Raw genomic sequence first — 15,330 nt, forward strand, 5'->3', positions numbered from 1 at the left:
CCCCCCCATTATCACATCCCGTTACATGTCTGTCTTCGAGATGCCAGGCATGGAATGTATTGGATGATCCCATTGGCCTTGTTGCTTGCATCTCTACTGGTTTAAAGACTGTCCAGGAGAGTTCTGGAGGGACACATTTGATGTGTCAGGGGTTGTGAGGAAGCAGCAGAGATTTTGTTGGAATTGATTGAGAGGCTTTGTGTGGCAAGAGTGAGGTTCCTGGTTCAAAAGGCCAGTTTTTAAATCCCGCTGTTTCCGTTCCTTCATTTTGTAACAACATGCAAGGCACTCGCCTCCCTGACCTTTCCTGTCCACGTCTATAAAAGAGAGAAAACAGTGCATAGGCTTACTGTACAGATGAGTCACAAAATACACGAGCGTGCCCGATGCGTAATGAACGTTCTGTAAACGTCATCATGAAATAACGGGGAGAAGGCAGCATAAGGTAAAACCACTGCGGCCTTCACTCATCCTTTCTCCGCTGAAATGAGGAAGCACACGCAACGTCACCAGCACAGGGGCCAGGGTTGTTCCACATTGCAAGTTACTAACCTGTTCGGTTCCCAGGACTGAAGAGATGTGGGTGTATTCTTGACTCAACATGCAACAGTAGTTGGCCTTGTACTGCTTCTTGAACATCCATCAGTGTGAACCTGATCACTCAGGAATGTTGTATATGTGCAGAGTCGGCAGTTTGGGGATGGGCCTGGATCCTGGTTCATCCTTTGCTCTTTGCATGATCTTATTTCAGAGAGCACAAAGAATCTATATGTGATATTATTTTGTGTACTTTATAGATGAGAACATTGTAACCCATACTGGTTGGTGAATTAGTTAATAATTGAGATTGTTCAGCCTAATAGTTCACCACATCTCGTATCTACCCTGATCAATTTTTTTTTTAACTGTAACTATTGACTCATTCTTCCCAGTAATCATCATTTTCCTGGACACTAAGAGTTATCAAGTTGCCTGTTCTATCGTTATCGCTGTTGCCCAGCCCTTTTTGAGTGTTGGCTCATGCTAAGAAGCAGCTACAGTGTGTCAACATCGCCATTGCTTAGCCTGTCAGAGACAGCCATCGCTAGTGGAGCCATTCTCTGTGGCAGAGGTCAGGCAGATTTTGATTCTTTTTAGTGTGGTCGACACCAGTTAGGTTCTTAACTCAGAACTCCTCCCTAGCTCTTTGGAATGAGCTGCCTGCTCCCCTTTCCAAAACAGAGAGAAGCCGGATGAACTAAGGATCATCAGCTCAGGGATGCCAGGCTGATGATTCTGCCATGAAACAGCCCTGGCCCACCAGCTGGGACTTTCTTATCCACCTCCCTCCCTCCAGCTCCAGATCAGAGGATGAGGGAGGTCCCATTACTTTTCACTCCGGAGCCTGAGTTTAGCAAACTTCCCGGAGCAATACTGCACTGTGGAATACTTCTGTCACTGTCCCCCAATCACCAGGGCATGCTCCTCCCCCTCCGGGGACTCCCCCCTTCTCCCCCCGCCCCCCCAGCCACAGCTGCTCGGGTTCTGCAGCTGCCATGCCCCCCTTTTGGTATGCTATTCCTGTGTACACCCGGTCCTCTCTCGAACTTTCCCACAATCATATAGAGATATGGCTTCCAGCCCATTTCTAGGAGCTAATGCTGACAGGAACATGTTTATAAAATATTTTTAGAAACAAAGATTATTTCAGAATAATAAAAACATAATCACACACAATGTATAAACAGTGAACTTAATTTAATAAACAGTTAAATGTAACATAATCATAAGAATATTACAGAAGAGCGAGTTAAGCTTGGGTCACTAGTGTCTCTTTTCACAGGGAGATAATAAATGTTCTTGAACCAAAGGCAACTGGGCAAGTCTCAGGCTTGCTTCCCTCCCCCTTCCCTCCCTTTTGCCTTTTTCCCTCCCTCCCTCCCTCCCTCCTTCCATCACTCCCTCATTTCTTCCATTCCTCCTTCCCTCCTTCCATCCCTCCTCTTCCCTCTCTTCCACCTTCTCTCCTTCCATTCCTCCCTCCCTCTTTCCCTCCCTCCCTCATTCCCTCATTCCCTCATTCCTTTCTTTTCTTCTTCTCTTCCTTTTTTTTTTTAAAATCTCCTCTTCTATGATTTTGGGGGTTCCATGTTATTGCAGAACCCCTGTGAAGGGACTCGTTGTTAACCTATCATGATATATGGTAGTATAGGTACTTTTGATGTCAATAAATATACCTCTCTCTTCACCATCATAATTCCCTAATTCACTACGTAACTGTGCCGTCATTTATTTACCTGATCTCCTAATGTGGGGCATGCCGATTCTTTCCTAACTTCTCTTCCTCTTATACATGATGCTGGCTAGTGCTCTTGTTAAGATCTAAGCAACTGCTGCTCAATTCATCCTACTTTTCCATCCTTCTATTTACCACCTCAAAGAATTCTAGTAGGCATGGCATTCTTTTTTATAAGCATACTGTGAAGGTTGCATTTAAATATAACTTTGCTATAATATGATAAATACAGTGCTTAAACACTTGGATTTTAAAGTCAGCCTACCTGAGTTTGAATCCAGTTCTACCATTTGTAACCTATGTGATCTTGGGCTAGATATTTAACCTTCTGTACTTCTGTTTCTTCACCTATGATAGAGGGTAATATAGAACTTATCTGGCTGTGAGGATGACAGAAAGGATGTATTCAACCTGGCCAGTGTGCCTCAGTTGGTCCCATGCACCATGAGGTCACTGGTTTGATTCCCGGTCAGGGACTTGCAAAAGGCAGCTTCTCATCAATGTTTCTCTCTCATCAATGTTTCTCTCTCTCTCCCCCCTCCTTTCCTCCCTGTCTAAAAATCAATAAAAACATATTTTTAACAAATGATGTATTCAAAGGCACAGAACAGTATCTAGCATTTATTGCTCACTCAAATAATATTAGCTATTGTTAGTGATAATTAACTTGCTTTTCCTTTTTTTTCACAGTATTAAATGTAGATTTCTACAAAAATATGGTTGCAGACAAAACCTCATTTTTGGGCAAGAAATACTGGGAGCAGAAAGAAAAGAATTCAGTGGTCTCAAGAGGGCAAAACACATATTAAGAAGTATAGCTGATTCTTAAGATGTGGCCATATGTTAACATCTGTAATACAGAACAGCCGCTGAGCTAGGCTACATGCAGGCAGTGTGGTGGAGACAAGCTACACACAGTGGATGTGGTAGAGATGGGTATGGTCACCAAAGGGCCCTAGGTCACCTGCCACCAGCCACGTGGTGGGTTCAGACACACGTAAATAAAATAGCTGTGATTTTTCCTATCTGCACGGACTAGGACTGACTGGTACACATTTCTGCTCACATAAGGTGCTTTTCTCTTCCTTCTGTTCTCTTAGTGAATCTAGAGAAAAAGGCAAGTTTCTTGTTTACTTGGGCTTTTCCTGAAGAGCAGACTCTCTTATGCTCACGTGGCTTCCTTAGGGAGCCCGTTCTACAAACTGGCCCTCCCCGCCTTGCAGGGCTCAGGCACCTGGAAAACCCTCAGTGGGGAGCAGTGACAGGTATGAACTTGGGAACTACAGCTGGAGATAGGAAAGCATGGGACTTCGGGGTCAATCATTCACATTTAACTGCTAGAGAAGTACATCGGACACCTCTAAATTAGGCATTCTTTTACATTTTAATTATTGGGCCAAGTCCTCGGTTGATAAGAAAATAAGTTCAATGCATGTATGGAGGGAAGACCAGGCACTTTTTCTTTTTAATCCAAAGACTCCCTGTGGTCTCAAGCACAAAAGCAAGTTACTTATCACTAACAATAGCTAATATTATTTGAGTGAGCACTAAATGCTAGATACTGTTGTGTGCCTTTGAATACATCATTTTTAAAAAGTATGTTTTTATTGAGAAGAATGCTGCCTGTCAAAGGCCTGGCTTTTTATTCTTAGTTTTGTAGCAGACCAGTTGAGTCCCTGAAAGCATGGAGCAATCTGTTCTCTCCTTTCGGAGGAAGTTTTTCTTGGGATCATGTCCCTGGTCCTCCCTTACCCTATGCCAGTGATCGGCAAACCGTGGCTCATGAGCCACATGCAACCGACATCCCCGCTTCTTCTAATGCCACTTCTTCAAAATAGACTCGCCCAGGCTGTGGTATTTTGTGGAAGAGCCACACTCAAGGGGCCAAAGAGATGGATGTGGCTCGCAAGCCAAGGTTTGCTGACCACTGCTCTAGACTATTGTTTTGTGAGACAGGAACCTAGGCGGCAGGCCAGAGCCCAGGGAGACAAGTGATCCCCCATCAGCATACCTGTCTCACAGTGCTCTCCTATGAACATGACTCCACTCAGCCTCCCCATGGAATGTTCCCTGGAATATACACTTCAACATCGTACTGTACAGAAGAAATTATTTTCTAAAGAAGGAGCAACAGGAAAGAATCGGTTGATTCACCATAAATTCTGTTGGAAACTTTATGGATATTGGAAACTACAAAATGCTTTTACTCCAGAAAAGGGGTATATCCTAGAACTAATGGTGATTTTCAAAGTCCCTGAATGCCTTCCAGGTACTCAGGGAAAATAGGAGTAGATAAATGTCACTCTTTTTTGAAGCCTCATTAAGTGTGAATTGTAGATCCAGGCCTCCACATGGGTGACAGAGGAAAGTACAATAGCAACTACGCGTATGTCGCCTCAATGTCCATCATGAGAGGATCAATAGACTCAAACTTTGGAATATTATGTAGTCATAAAAAATGAAATAGCTCTATCTACATGTATTGACATGGAAGAATACCTTATAAATTGTTTAGAAAAATTATGATGCACAACACTATTCATAATGGGATTTAATTTTTATGAAAATAGAATATACATACATATGGAGATAGAAATCTGCTTCATTGAGAGCTAGAACAACATATTTCAGCTGTTAACAGTGGATTTCTCAAGGTATTGAGAGTGAATAAAGAAGACATGAGTGGTGAGGGGGGAGGGGAAGAGAGGAATGTTTACTTTTTAATTTATTCACATATGTATTGTTTGGATTTTTTTCATAAACATGTATTTTATAAGACTTTGCATAAAAATATTTGTACCAGAAATGAATCTCTGTGTGTCTAATGCTTTGAAATTCTACTTGTACAAAGAAACATGCTGTCAAGAGCACAAGTGGCAAGCACCGAAAAATCTCCTTACAAAAGCAGTAGAAACTGTCTCTCACTTGTAAACATCGACTATTGCATGTCACAGATTATAGGAAGAAATAGAAGTGACATCCAAAGCTGCTATCTGACGGAAATCCTGACATCTGTGTGAGTGGGCTGATAGCAACGGTGGGAGAGAAATAGATGCAGTTAAAAAATATGCTGAAAGTATGCACATCCTATCTAATAAAGAGGGAATATGCTAATAATTGACCATCACTCCATCACAAAGTTGGCTGCACCCACAGCTGAGGCCAAGTTCCCATAAGGAGCCTTAAGGAGCAATCAGCAGGGACCTGAGGCTACACCCTCCCCAGCCCCTTTGGGGCTTGACAGGGGACCTCAGGCTGCACCCTTGGCCCCAGTGACAGGCCAGGAGACCTGAGGCCATGCCCCCCGCCAAGTGGGCTTGACAGGGAACCTCAAGGTGTGCTTCCCATCTGTGCTGGGCTAGGGGATCTCAGGTTGCTCCCCCTGACCCAGCAGCAAGTTGGGGAACCTCAGGCCATGCCTCCAACCAGGTGGGGCTTGACAGGGCCTCAGGCCATGCCTGCCACCCCAGCACCAGGCCAGGGGACCTGAGGCTGTGCCCCCCTGCCTGGCTGGGCTTGACAGGGGACCTCAGGCCATGCCCCCACCCAGCTGGGCTTGATGGGGGACCTCAAGGGGCACCCCCAGTGCTGGGTCGGGGAACTCAGCCATGCCCCTGCCCAGTGGGGCTTGACCAGGGATATGAGGCTGCGTACTCCGGCCTGGCAGGGCTTGATGAGGGACCTCAGGCCATGCCCCCCACTCAGTGGCATTTGACAGGGAGTCTCAGATCATCTCCCCCATCTAGCAAGGCTTGATGGAGGACCTCAAGGCACATACCCCCATCTTGGCATCAGGCTGGGTAACCTCAGGCCGCACCCCCATCTTGGTGCCTGGCCAGGGGACCTGAGGCTATGCCCTCTGCCTGGCAGGGCTTGACAATGGTGGGAATGGCCAGGTCTGGATCTAGTCCAATTGGGGATGAGGGGCTGCCAGGCCTGGGTCTCTTGTGATTTTGAGGTGCATGTGGGTGGGTGGGGATTTGGCTCTGGGTCCCATGGTGTTCCTCAGACCCTGACAGGAGGAAGGTTTTCACATACATTTTACTAATTTTTTTTCATCTCTTATACTTCCATTATAGAGAAAGGGCCAATAGCAATATTAAATTATTTCCTCTAATTAATCCCTGTTTAATGTGTATGAATTTTGTGCACTGGTCCATTAGTATTTTCATAATAATGTGGGAGAGATTGGCTGCTGCCCTGTTATGATACTTAGCATCTAGATACTGATTGCTATCCTTACACTTTCCTTATAGAGTCCCATCTCAACAGAGAGGGGAATAATTTTCAGGGAAATGAATCCATTGATTAATTAACATATTTGTATTGAGAATCTAATGTGTGCACTGGTCTATATACAGGATTGGGGAGAGGGTACACAAAGTGAATAAGAGCCAATAGTTGACTCAAGATGCTTATAAACTAATGGGGGAGTGAAAGAGGGACAGACTCCAGGATGCAATGTGGACCATAGTACAGCCAAACTAAAGCAGGACTCCTGAGTAGCATGGTTGGGTGGTCCCTCCAAAGTGAGGTGTTTTGTTTCCTATTTTTTTTTTTTTTTTAGAATAGAAAAAAACAGGAAAATCATTTAAGCAAAGAGGAAAGAGTCATTATGGAGAGGAGACAATGAGGAAACTAATCAGGTAATACTGGTGGAGGCCTGGAGAGAACCCAAAGGGAGGAATTGATCATGAGAAGAAGGTATATTATCTTAAGGAAGAGGCCCTGAGTGGAGAGGCAGAGATACTGGGATGAAGGAAAAGGAAGCCACAAAACCCACTTGTAACAGCTTTGACTTTCTTGGTCTAGAGAGAAGCTGCATCACTGACAGAGAGCCATAGGGTAGCGGCAGGGTTGGGAGCTGTGGGAAGATTTGGAATAACTGTTGGAAGATATGAAGAATATAAGTCAACCAGGAATGATGAGAAGGGTTTTGCAGCATCTTTGAGGTCATTGCTGAGTAGCATGAATTTTTAATGAAACTAATAAACTCTTTCATTACTTTCTCTTGTAATGTTGCAGGTAGGCACAGGGGCATGGAAATTCAGCTTGGCTGTAATGTATGTTTTGTAGAAATCAATGATTCTTATATTGAAAGCTTCATATGAAAATTCATTGGGAATAAATTGCAAATAATTGCATCATTTCAGATTTCACTTGGTCAATTTCTTTACCTTTAATATTTAATACTGTGGACCTGGTGCACATAATTTGAGCACTGGGTATTGGTCCCTCAGCCCAGCCTGCCCCCTCTCACATACTGGGAGCCCTCAGGGGATGTCCTACTGATGGCTTAGGCCCGCTCCCCATTGGGAGATGACCAGGCTGATCAGGGGAAGGTGCCAGGCCCATCACCCCGCTGCTGCAGCCACTGCCAGTCACCGCAGCCGCCAAGGTATTTTCATCAACATGGACTCCAGTCCCTTCACCATGAAAAAATGACAACTTTCTTTAAGCATTTTCAAGATCTGTCTTTCATAGGCTATGACATTTCTTTGTTTTTCTTTTTATCCTCACCCTGAGGTTATGTTTTCATTGATTTTTTCCCCCCTTCCCTCCAATCCCAAGCTTGGCCCCTGCCCAATCCTAAAATTTCCACCCCAGGCTTTATGCTTGGGAAGGGGTTCCCTCCCTCCCCTGTACCTCCAATTGCAGGCTCAGCCCCTTCCCAAGCCTAAAGCTTCTGCCCGATGGTCAGCTGGGAGTGACCTGGGTGCCGAGGAGGTTCTTGGGACCCAGGTATGCATGCGAATTAACTGCCATCTTTGTTGAGTTAATTTGCATACTAACTCTGATTGGCTGTGGGCATAGCAGAGGTATGGTCAATTTTACATGTTTCTCTATTATTAGGTAAGATTATGGTAGTCACATCATTCAGATAACCATATTTTCATAAAGAACTAGAAACAGTATCCTGTGCTTCCAATGTTAACCAAGAAAGTCATGCTATTAGAATTTCTAAAGTTTCTAGCTCACAATTGCTTCTCATGTGTTATGTATTTGCAGGTTGGAAAAACAAATAACATCCTTTTTGGAAGACCGGGACCCAGAGAGCAGACTAGAGGTTGGCGCCGATATGCGTAAAATTCATCACTGTTTCCGTCATTTAAAGGTAGGGTGAAGCCTTCCCTCTGGTAGAAACCTTCATCTGCCATGTTCAGACTATGGTGCCACTTTACTATTGACCATCTATGAAAGGGCTGGGTCCCACCCACACAGACAAATGGATGACCTTCAAACCAAGGCTATGGTTGTCCCTGAATTCCTGCAGAGTTTGTCTCTTACTTGAAAGGGAACAAGCTCAGATCATAGACTTTTAATTCTTTTGCCAGGAATCCCTACCTTCACCACAGAATAGCTCCATGTTAAAAAACTATATTTATTTTCAAGCTATATCCAGAGAATGGTACCTCTAGTGTTTTCCAGCAGTTTGGATTTATCCATATAAGTTCTCAGTCTTTTTCTGCCTTAAGTTTACCTTTGATGATGGTGCAAGGGAGTATCATTACCCTTACTTCCACCTCACTTATAATTTGACAAACTTCTGTAAGATAATGCACATTTGTTGTGAGTCTGTTGTGAGGCATAGAAAAGGCAATAATAAGTCAGTCATGGAGAAGACAGATAGGTAAGGAATAATTGCCATACATGGAAAGTGTCATTTTAAAAAGTGGTCTTGGGTTATGAAGTTCAAGAGGAGATCCTGTTGGGGCAGGAACTTCCCAGTTTAGGGAAGAAGAGGTCAGATAGTGGAGGGGAAAGAGGAGGGAGGACGGAGAGAGGGAAGACATGGCAAGCAAAGGAAACTGCATGGCACAGACAGGAGGAAGGAAGGGACATGCACGCTGGTATGTGTAAGTCATTGTGAAAGGTGGTAGTCTTAAAAAAACACAATTGGAATAGAGATACCGACACTAGCTCTTACCTCATCTTTCAGAAACTACTAATGGACAAGAAGGGTGATGAAACAAACACAATGTCCTCTGAAATCAAAGACCAAGACTGCCAGGAGCCACTGAAAGAGGAGGAATATAAAAAACTACGAGATATTCTACAGCAGAGAGATAATGAAATCAGTATCCTTTCTGAAGCAGCAAAAAACACTCCCTCTATGGGCCTGAGTAGGGAGAGGAGACACATTACCTGGTGCTCCACCCACCTGCTTCCAATACATGTTGTGTTTTCTGTTTTGAAGTAAGATGTCAATTTTATTTTTATTTTTATTTTTTTTAAATACATTTTATTGATTTTTTACAGAGAAGAAGGGAGAGAGATAGAGAGCTAGAAATGTCGATGAGAGAGAAACATTGACCAGTTGCCTCTTGCACACCCCCTACAGGGGATGTGCCCGCAACCAAGGTACATGCCCTTGACCAGAATCGAACCCAGGACCTTTCAGTCCGCAAACCGACGCTCTACCACTGAGCCAAACCGGTTTCGGCTAAGATGTCATTTTTAATTGTTTTTTTTTTCTTTTTGGTTCTCTGATTGAGTACTTTTTTCAACCCTGTCTTCTAATTCACTGATTTGATCCTCAGCTCCCCCTAATCTGCTGTGTATTCCTTCCAATGTGTTCTTTATTTGTATTATGTCATTCTTTATCTCAGACTGTTCTTTTTTTCATAGTTATGTCTTTTTTCATGCTGTTGAGCATTTTTACCATCATTGCTCTGAACTCTGATTCAGATAAATCTCTTATCTCTGTTTTATTTATCTCTTCCTCTTAAGGATTCTCTAGTTTTTTCATTTGGGGGATTGTTGCTTTGTCCCCTCATTTTGGCTTTCGGTTTGGGTTTGTGACTATATATTAGGTAGACCCTCTCAATCTCTAGTTCAGGGCAGTGTTAAAGCCTTTTTATGAATAATTTCATCAGGCATAGACTCAAAGCCTCCAGAGACTGCCTCTGCCTACAGAATCATAGGACTCCGCAGGCAATTGTTCTCTCAGGTGTGGCGAGAGTTTTTTTACACAGGGTGGGGCAGTTGCTTCTGCCTGGAGGCTAATGGTTATCAGGGCAAGGTGTTTTCCCATAGTGTGTGTCAACTGTCTTCCCCCCAGGCAAGGCAGATGTCTATGTGGAAAAGAAGTCCTCCGCTGTGAGAGAGAATGACTCAGCCCAGGAAACTTGGGGTATCTGCCTTCTGAGCTCTAGCCCCCGAATCACCAGTCCTGAGTTCTGCTCTCACGGCTCCAGTCCACTTCATTCTCCCTCTGCCAGAGCACAAGGTGGGTGGCTCCACATGGAATTTAGTACATTGGCCCTTAAAGAGGTTGCCTGAATTTCCAGCCATCTCTCCCTGGAAGACAGCACCCCACTGCTTTTCACAGCTAGACTTTTTGTGGGTACCCTACTCAGTTTTGGTGCTCTCTGCTGGGGTCCCAGCTTGGAGATTAGATCCCAGAGTTCTCAGTGGCAACCCCCCACAGCTGAGATATCTCTCTGGGACTTTAGTTGTTGTCTATAGGTTCGGGCCAGCCAGTTCATGCCTCTGCCCCTCATACCAGTCTCTATGTCGTCTCCACTTTTGGTCCTCAGGTATCAGGGATCTCTCCTACGAGTTTTCCATTGATTATTCAGGAAGTTTTTCTGTATTTTAGTTGCAATACCAGTTTGTTCCTAGGAGCATGTTCATGAAGCATCCACTTACTCTGCTACCATTTTTAATCTCTCTAAATACTCTTACCAACTTCTTAACCCCCTTCTGGGCTGAGGATGGTCTGTGCATTGAGGAGGGGATGTCTTTTTTTAAAATATATATTTTTATTGATTTCAGAGAGGAAGGAAGAGGGAGATAGAGATTGGCTTCCTCCTTCATGCTCCCCCCCACCCGACACACACACACACACACACACACACACACACACACACACACAAACACACACTGGGGATGAAACCCAGAACCCAGCAACCTGGGCCTGTGCCCTGACCAGGAATTGAGCCTTGACCTCCTGATTAATAGGTTGATACTCAACCACTAAGCCACCCTATCCCTTCAGCAAACAAAATGGAGCAACAACTGAAAAATGGAGTTGCCTGAAAAGAAAAATCTTTACTCTGTTTTTAGCCAGATATAATAGTTATTATAATGTTCCAGTTATATATATATATATATATATATATATATATATATATATATATATAGAGAGAGAGAGAGAGAGAGAGAGAGACTAAAATTTTCAGTTTATTGAAAAATGTGGGCTTTTGTACACTGTCTTTTCACATTAAAATTTAAAAATATTTTTGACTGCTCTGCAGTGCCCTTTCTGTTTCATCCCTGAGCCAGTAAGCTAACTGGTTATCTTTAGCCAGCTGACCGGACACCAGGCTGACCACAGCCTCACCAGGGCCCAGAATTTGTGGCTTGTGTGTGGGTGAAACTGAAATGATGACTGAAACATGACAAAAGGAATTTAGCTTATGAAGAGCGAAGATTGATTTAAATGTAACTTTTCATTTAAAGGCCAGATCTACTGCTTTGGGTTCCACTTACAGATGTTCCCAAATTTGGGTTCCACTTACAGATGTTCCCAAATTTGGAAGCGAGAGTCTGTGAGTGTTCAAGACAGCAGTCCCAGAGGCCCAGGAGGCGGTGAGTTTAGGGTGCTGACCGTGGTGGCCGCCTGGGAGTGGCCTCCAGGGTTAGACACCCTGCAGGGACAGCAAGCTGGCTACTGCAAGAGTCCCTGTTGGTGGAGGGAGACCTCAGGTCTCCCCATGTCCTCGGTATTGTTTCCCATTTTATCTTTCAAGCTTCTAATGAAAGATTTGACACTTTTGCAGACTTTAAACATACATAAGACATGATCTTGGTCAGTTCTTTATGAACAGGTATTTTGGTTCATGTTTGAAAAAAATTTCTAAAAGGCATTTTAGCTTCAGCTATTGTGCAAATTGCATAAAAATAACCTACACATGAAGGGAGTCCAGTAACAAAGGGACGAAAGAAAAAAGAGCACACACGTCACAAACGGGAGGCAGGCACGCCGCCTGATTAACTTCAACTTCTTGTTTTAGTTGAGAATTAGCAGGCCCCGTCTGTCTGATTCAGATGAGCGCTAGCTGCTTCATCGCCAGCCAGCAGCCGGGGCTCCCTGTAGCGGGGGGTGGGTGAGGGGGGGGAGACACTCCCACACAGGCCCCTGTGGGCCACAGGCAGTGTCACCCTGCATTCCTTTCCCCTCCCTCCCCATTACACCCCCCCCCCCCCCCATCCCAGCCTGGTCCTCGCTACTGGCCCAGCCCCAGCTAAGCTCGGCTGCTTTTCCTGGCCTGGGTCCTGACTGAGGATCTTCTCCCCTAAACACTCCCACCAACTTCCTAATCCCCTTCTGGGCGGAGGGCTGTCTGTGCCTGGAGGAGGGGTGAAAGGAGGTGTGACAGGGGGAGCAGTCTAGGCTGGCGTGCTAGTATATACATTTATTTAAGAAGAGAGCGAGAGAGCACAGGGCATCTCTCTTCTCCACTGCGGGTCATGGGACAACACTAGATTTCTTCCTGACTGCCAGTCCCTTGAGCAGGGTCCCCTCCCTCTGAGACTCATTCAAAATGATGGCGGGTGGGCAGGAGGCCTGGAAAAAGGAACACAGAGCTCAAAGCCCGCACCCAGACCCACTCCTGGCGCTCCAGGCACCTGCTCCACATCGTTCTGGGGAGGAGCGGCCTGCCCTGCAGCCCACAGGCAGGCAGAGCCAGGCTTCCTGGGTTGGCAGAGCGCTGGGTGGTGTGACAGACCAGACCCACATGCGACTCAGAGAGTGGGAGCTCAGAGGAAGGGAAAGAGTGGCCAGATCCCCCAGGAAAGGCTCCTGAGAGCTCACTGTTTTTCAGAGTTGGGTTAGAGGATATTTTCATACATATTTTGTGGAACCAAGAAGGCCAAGACTGTGGCAGGAATAAGAGAGAGACGACTTTACAGGGAAAAGTGCTAATACTCGAGGCCGGCAAGAGACAGCACTGCGACCAAAATGAGTGGACGGCGCTGAATGTTGGTCTTGGAGAGAGAGTGAAAATGATGTCATTTAGTGTCGTATCAGTTTGAACACCCCTTCTAATGCCCCTTCAGACAACATAACGGGGGTCCCCTAGTCCCCATACAGCGCTGGTGGGAAAGAAGGCCCACAGTGGGAAGGGGAAGACCACAGGAAAGATGAGGAGATGGTAGCTTTGCATTGTGAGCTTTATCAAATGGGAACCAAAACACGCGGTTGCCGTCTTCCAGGGCCTCCCATCAACCCGGAATTCTGCTCAGACTGCCTCCTCCAGACCAGGAGGCCTTGGTGATCCGCCCGCTACCCTGACTTCGCTCCTCACGCCCCTGTCCGGGGCAGTCTGCAGTCACAGGGACCTTGTTGTTGTTCCTCTAGCACAGGGTGTTTCAGCTTCGCACCATGCCATCTGTGGCTGCGCAGTGCTGTGCCAGGGGCCTCTCCTGTGCATTGTGGGAGGGTGAACAGTACCACCGAGCCTCTGCCCACCAGAGCTCAGTAACAGCACCTACCCTCTCCCCCCTCCCCCCACCCTCCAGTATGACAACTGAAAGTGTCCCCTGGGTGGCACAGTGGCCCCTGCCAGGAGCCATGCCATGCATTTCTCCTCAGGGTTTTAGCCCCGGCCATTCCCTCTGAGGAGGCCCCTTCCTGTGCCCGTTCTGCTTGCCATTCAGATCTCAGCGTAAACACGTCCCTCTCAGAAAGGGTAGTGCCCAGTGCAGAGCAGTCACTCCATTGATTTTGGCCTTTCTAAAATAAGCACTTTCACTCTCTCACATGTGTGAGTGCATGTGTCTATGCATGGATGCGTGTGTGTGAGCCGACTTTCCCAGCAGGATGTCTGCTTCATGAGAGGGTGCCTTGGTGTCATATATTCCTGTGCCTAGAACACAGCCTGACACACAGCACACACTCCAGTGAGGGTCACTGGGCAGGGAATGGAAGCTCATTGTTACTGCAGGGCACGAACCCAGCCAGGTGTCTGTTGCTGCTGCTAACACACCGGGGCGTGGGAGACCCGGGCAAGCCCTGTTCCTGTCAGGCCAGTGTCAGGCACACAGGGGTGTGAGCACCTTTGGTCGGTACAGGTTTATTTGTGTGTGTGTGTTTTTTTTTTGTTTTGTTTTGTTTTTTTGAGGCAAAGACTAGGAGCCACATTGGGATTGTGAGAGAAAAACTGATTATCCTTCCAGAAATGAAAAAGTTGGAGTCAAAGCGGAGGAGAAGATGGAGGCAAATGACTTCCAAGTTACTCGCCCAAGAATAAGTGTAAGCGGACGTTCCCTCTCCTCTGAGTGAGAGTCAGTCTCCTCTCCCGCACTGTCCTCACATTCTCTCAGACTCCTGCATGAATGAAGCCTCCTCCAGGGCTGGCGAAGGTCTTGAATTGGTCTTACTGCTCCTGCAGTCAGAGCTCTGACTATCTCACGAAGGATTATAGCTTCTCCTTGGAGAAGGGACAAGAATCCCCTAAAGGTCTGGGCATGCTGAGCCAGCAGAACAGTGATGGGGGATAGAGTGCAATGATTTTCTCTTCTGACAGTACCCATAATACATCTAAATACCAATGCACTTTAAAATGATTATTTATACTATAGTAAGTTACCCTCTTTCCAGTTCAGTTTCAGACCTAAAATTATGTATTTTAAGCAAAGTGACTTAAAACCCACATGAAGGTATTGTAAGGAAGCCTGGGGGTGCTCTGGGCCCAGCAGGGCGGGTTCTGGGTTCTCTAGGCACTCCCAGCAGCCTCCTGGGTTACCGTATTTTCTGGCATATAAGACAACCTAATTTTACAGTTAAAACGTAGGTTTAGGCCTATATTCGCTGTATAAGACTACCCCCCACTTCCGAGGCAACACCAGTTCTTTTTTTAATAGACCGCCTCTCTGACTCTGGCCAATCTGAGCAGGCTTTTCACTAAAACACAGTGTTTTTCATTTCAAAAGTTGTCTTATATGCCGGAAAATATGGTAACCAATTTGCTCACTGATTATACCTAGAGCAGTTGCCCACTGCCTCTCCCTGATCACTCTGTTTTTATAAACCTTTCATAGAAACA

The 15,330-nt window shown here is 45.7% G+C and overlaps 1 protein-coding gene across 1 annotated transcript in view; it reads left to right on the plus strand.

Annotated features, from left to right (window-relative positions):
• Positions 1–15,330, plus strand: part of KIF6 (kinesin family member 6) — a 347,200-nt gene that overhangs the window by 166,043 nt on the left and 165,827 nt on the right. The window contains exons 11-12 of the mRNA XM_036415357.2: positions 8,285–8,390; positions 9,216–9,354. Of these exons, the coding sequence (XP_036271250.1) occupies positions 8,285–8,390; positions 9,216–9,354 (245 nt within the window). The remainder of the gene's footprint in view (positions 1–8,284; positions 8,391–9,215; positions 9,355–15,330) is intronic.

The sequence above is a fragment of the Pipistrellus kuhlii genome, unplaced genomic scaffold, assembly GCF_014108245.1.
Source record: "Pipistrellus kuhlii isolate mPipKuh1 unplaced genomic scaffold, mPipKuh1.p scaffold_m20_p_5, whole genome shotgun sequence".
Taxonomy (NCBI): domain Eukaryota; kingdom Metazoa; phylum Chordata; class Mammalia; order Chiroptera; family Vespertilionidae; genus Pipistrellus; species Pipistrellus kuhlii.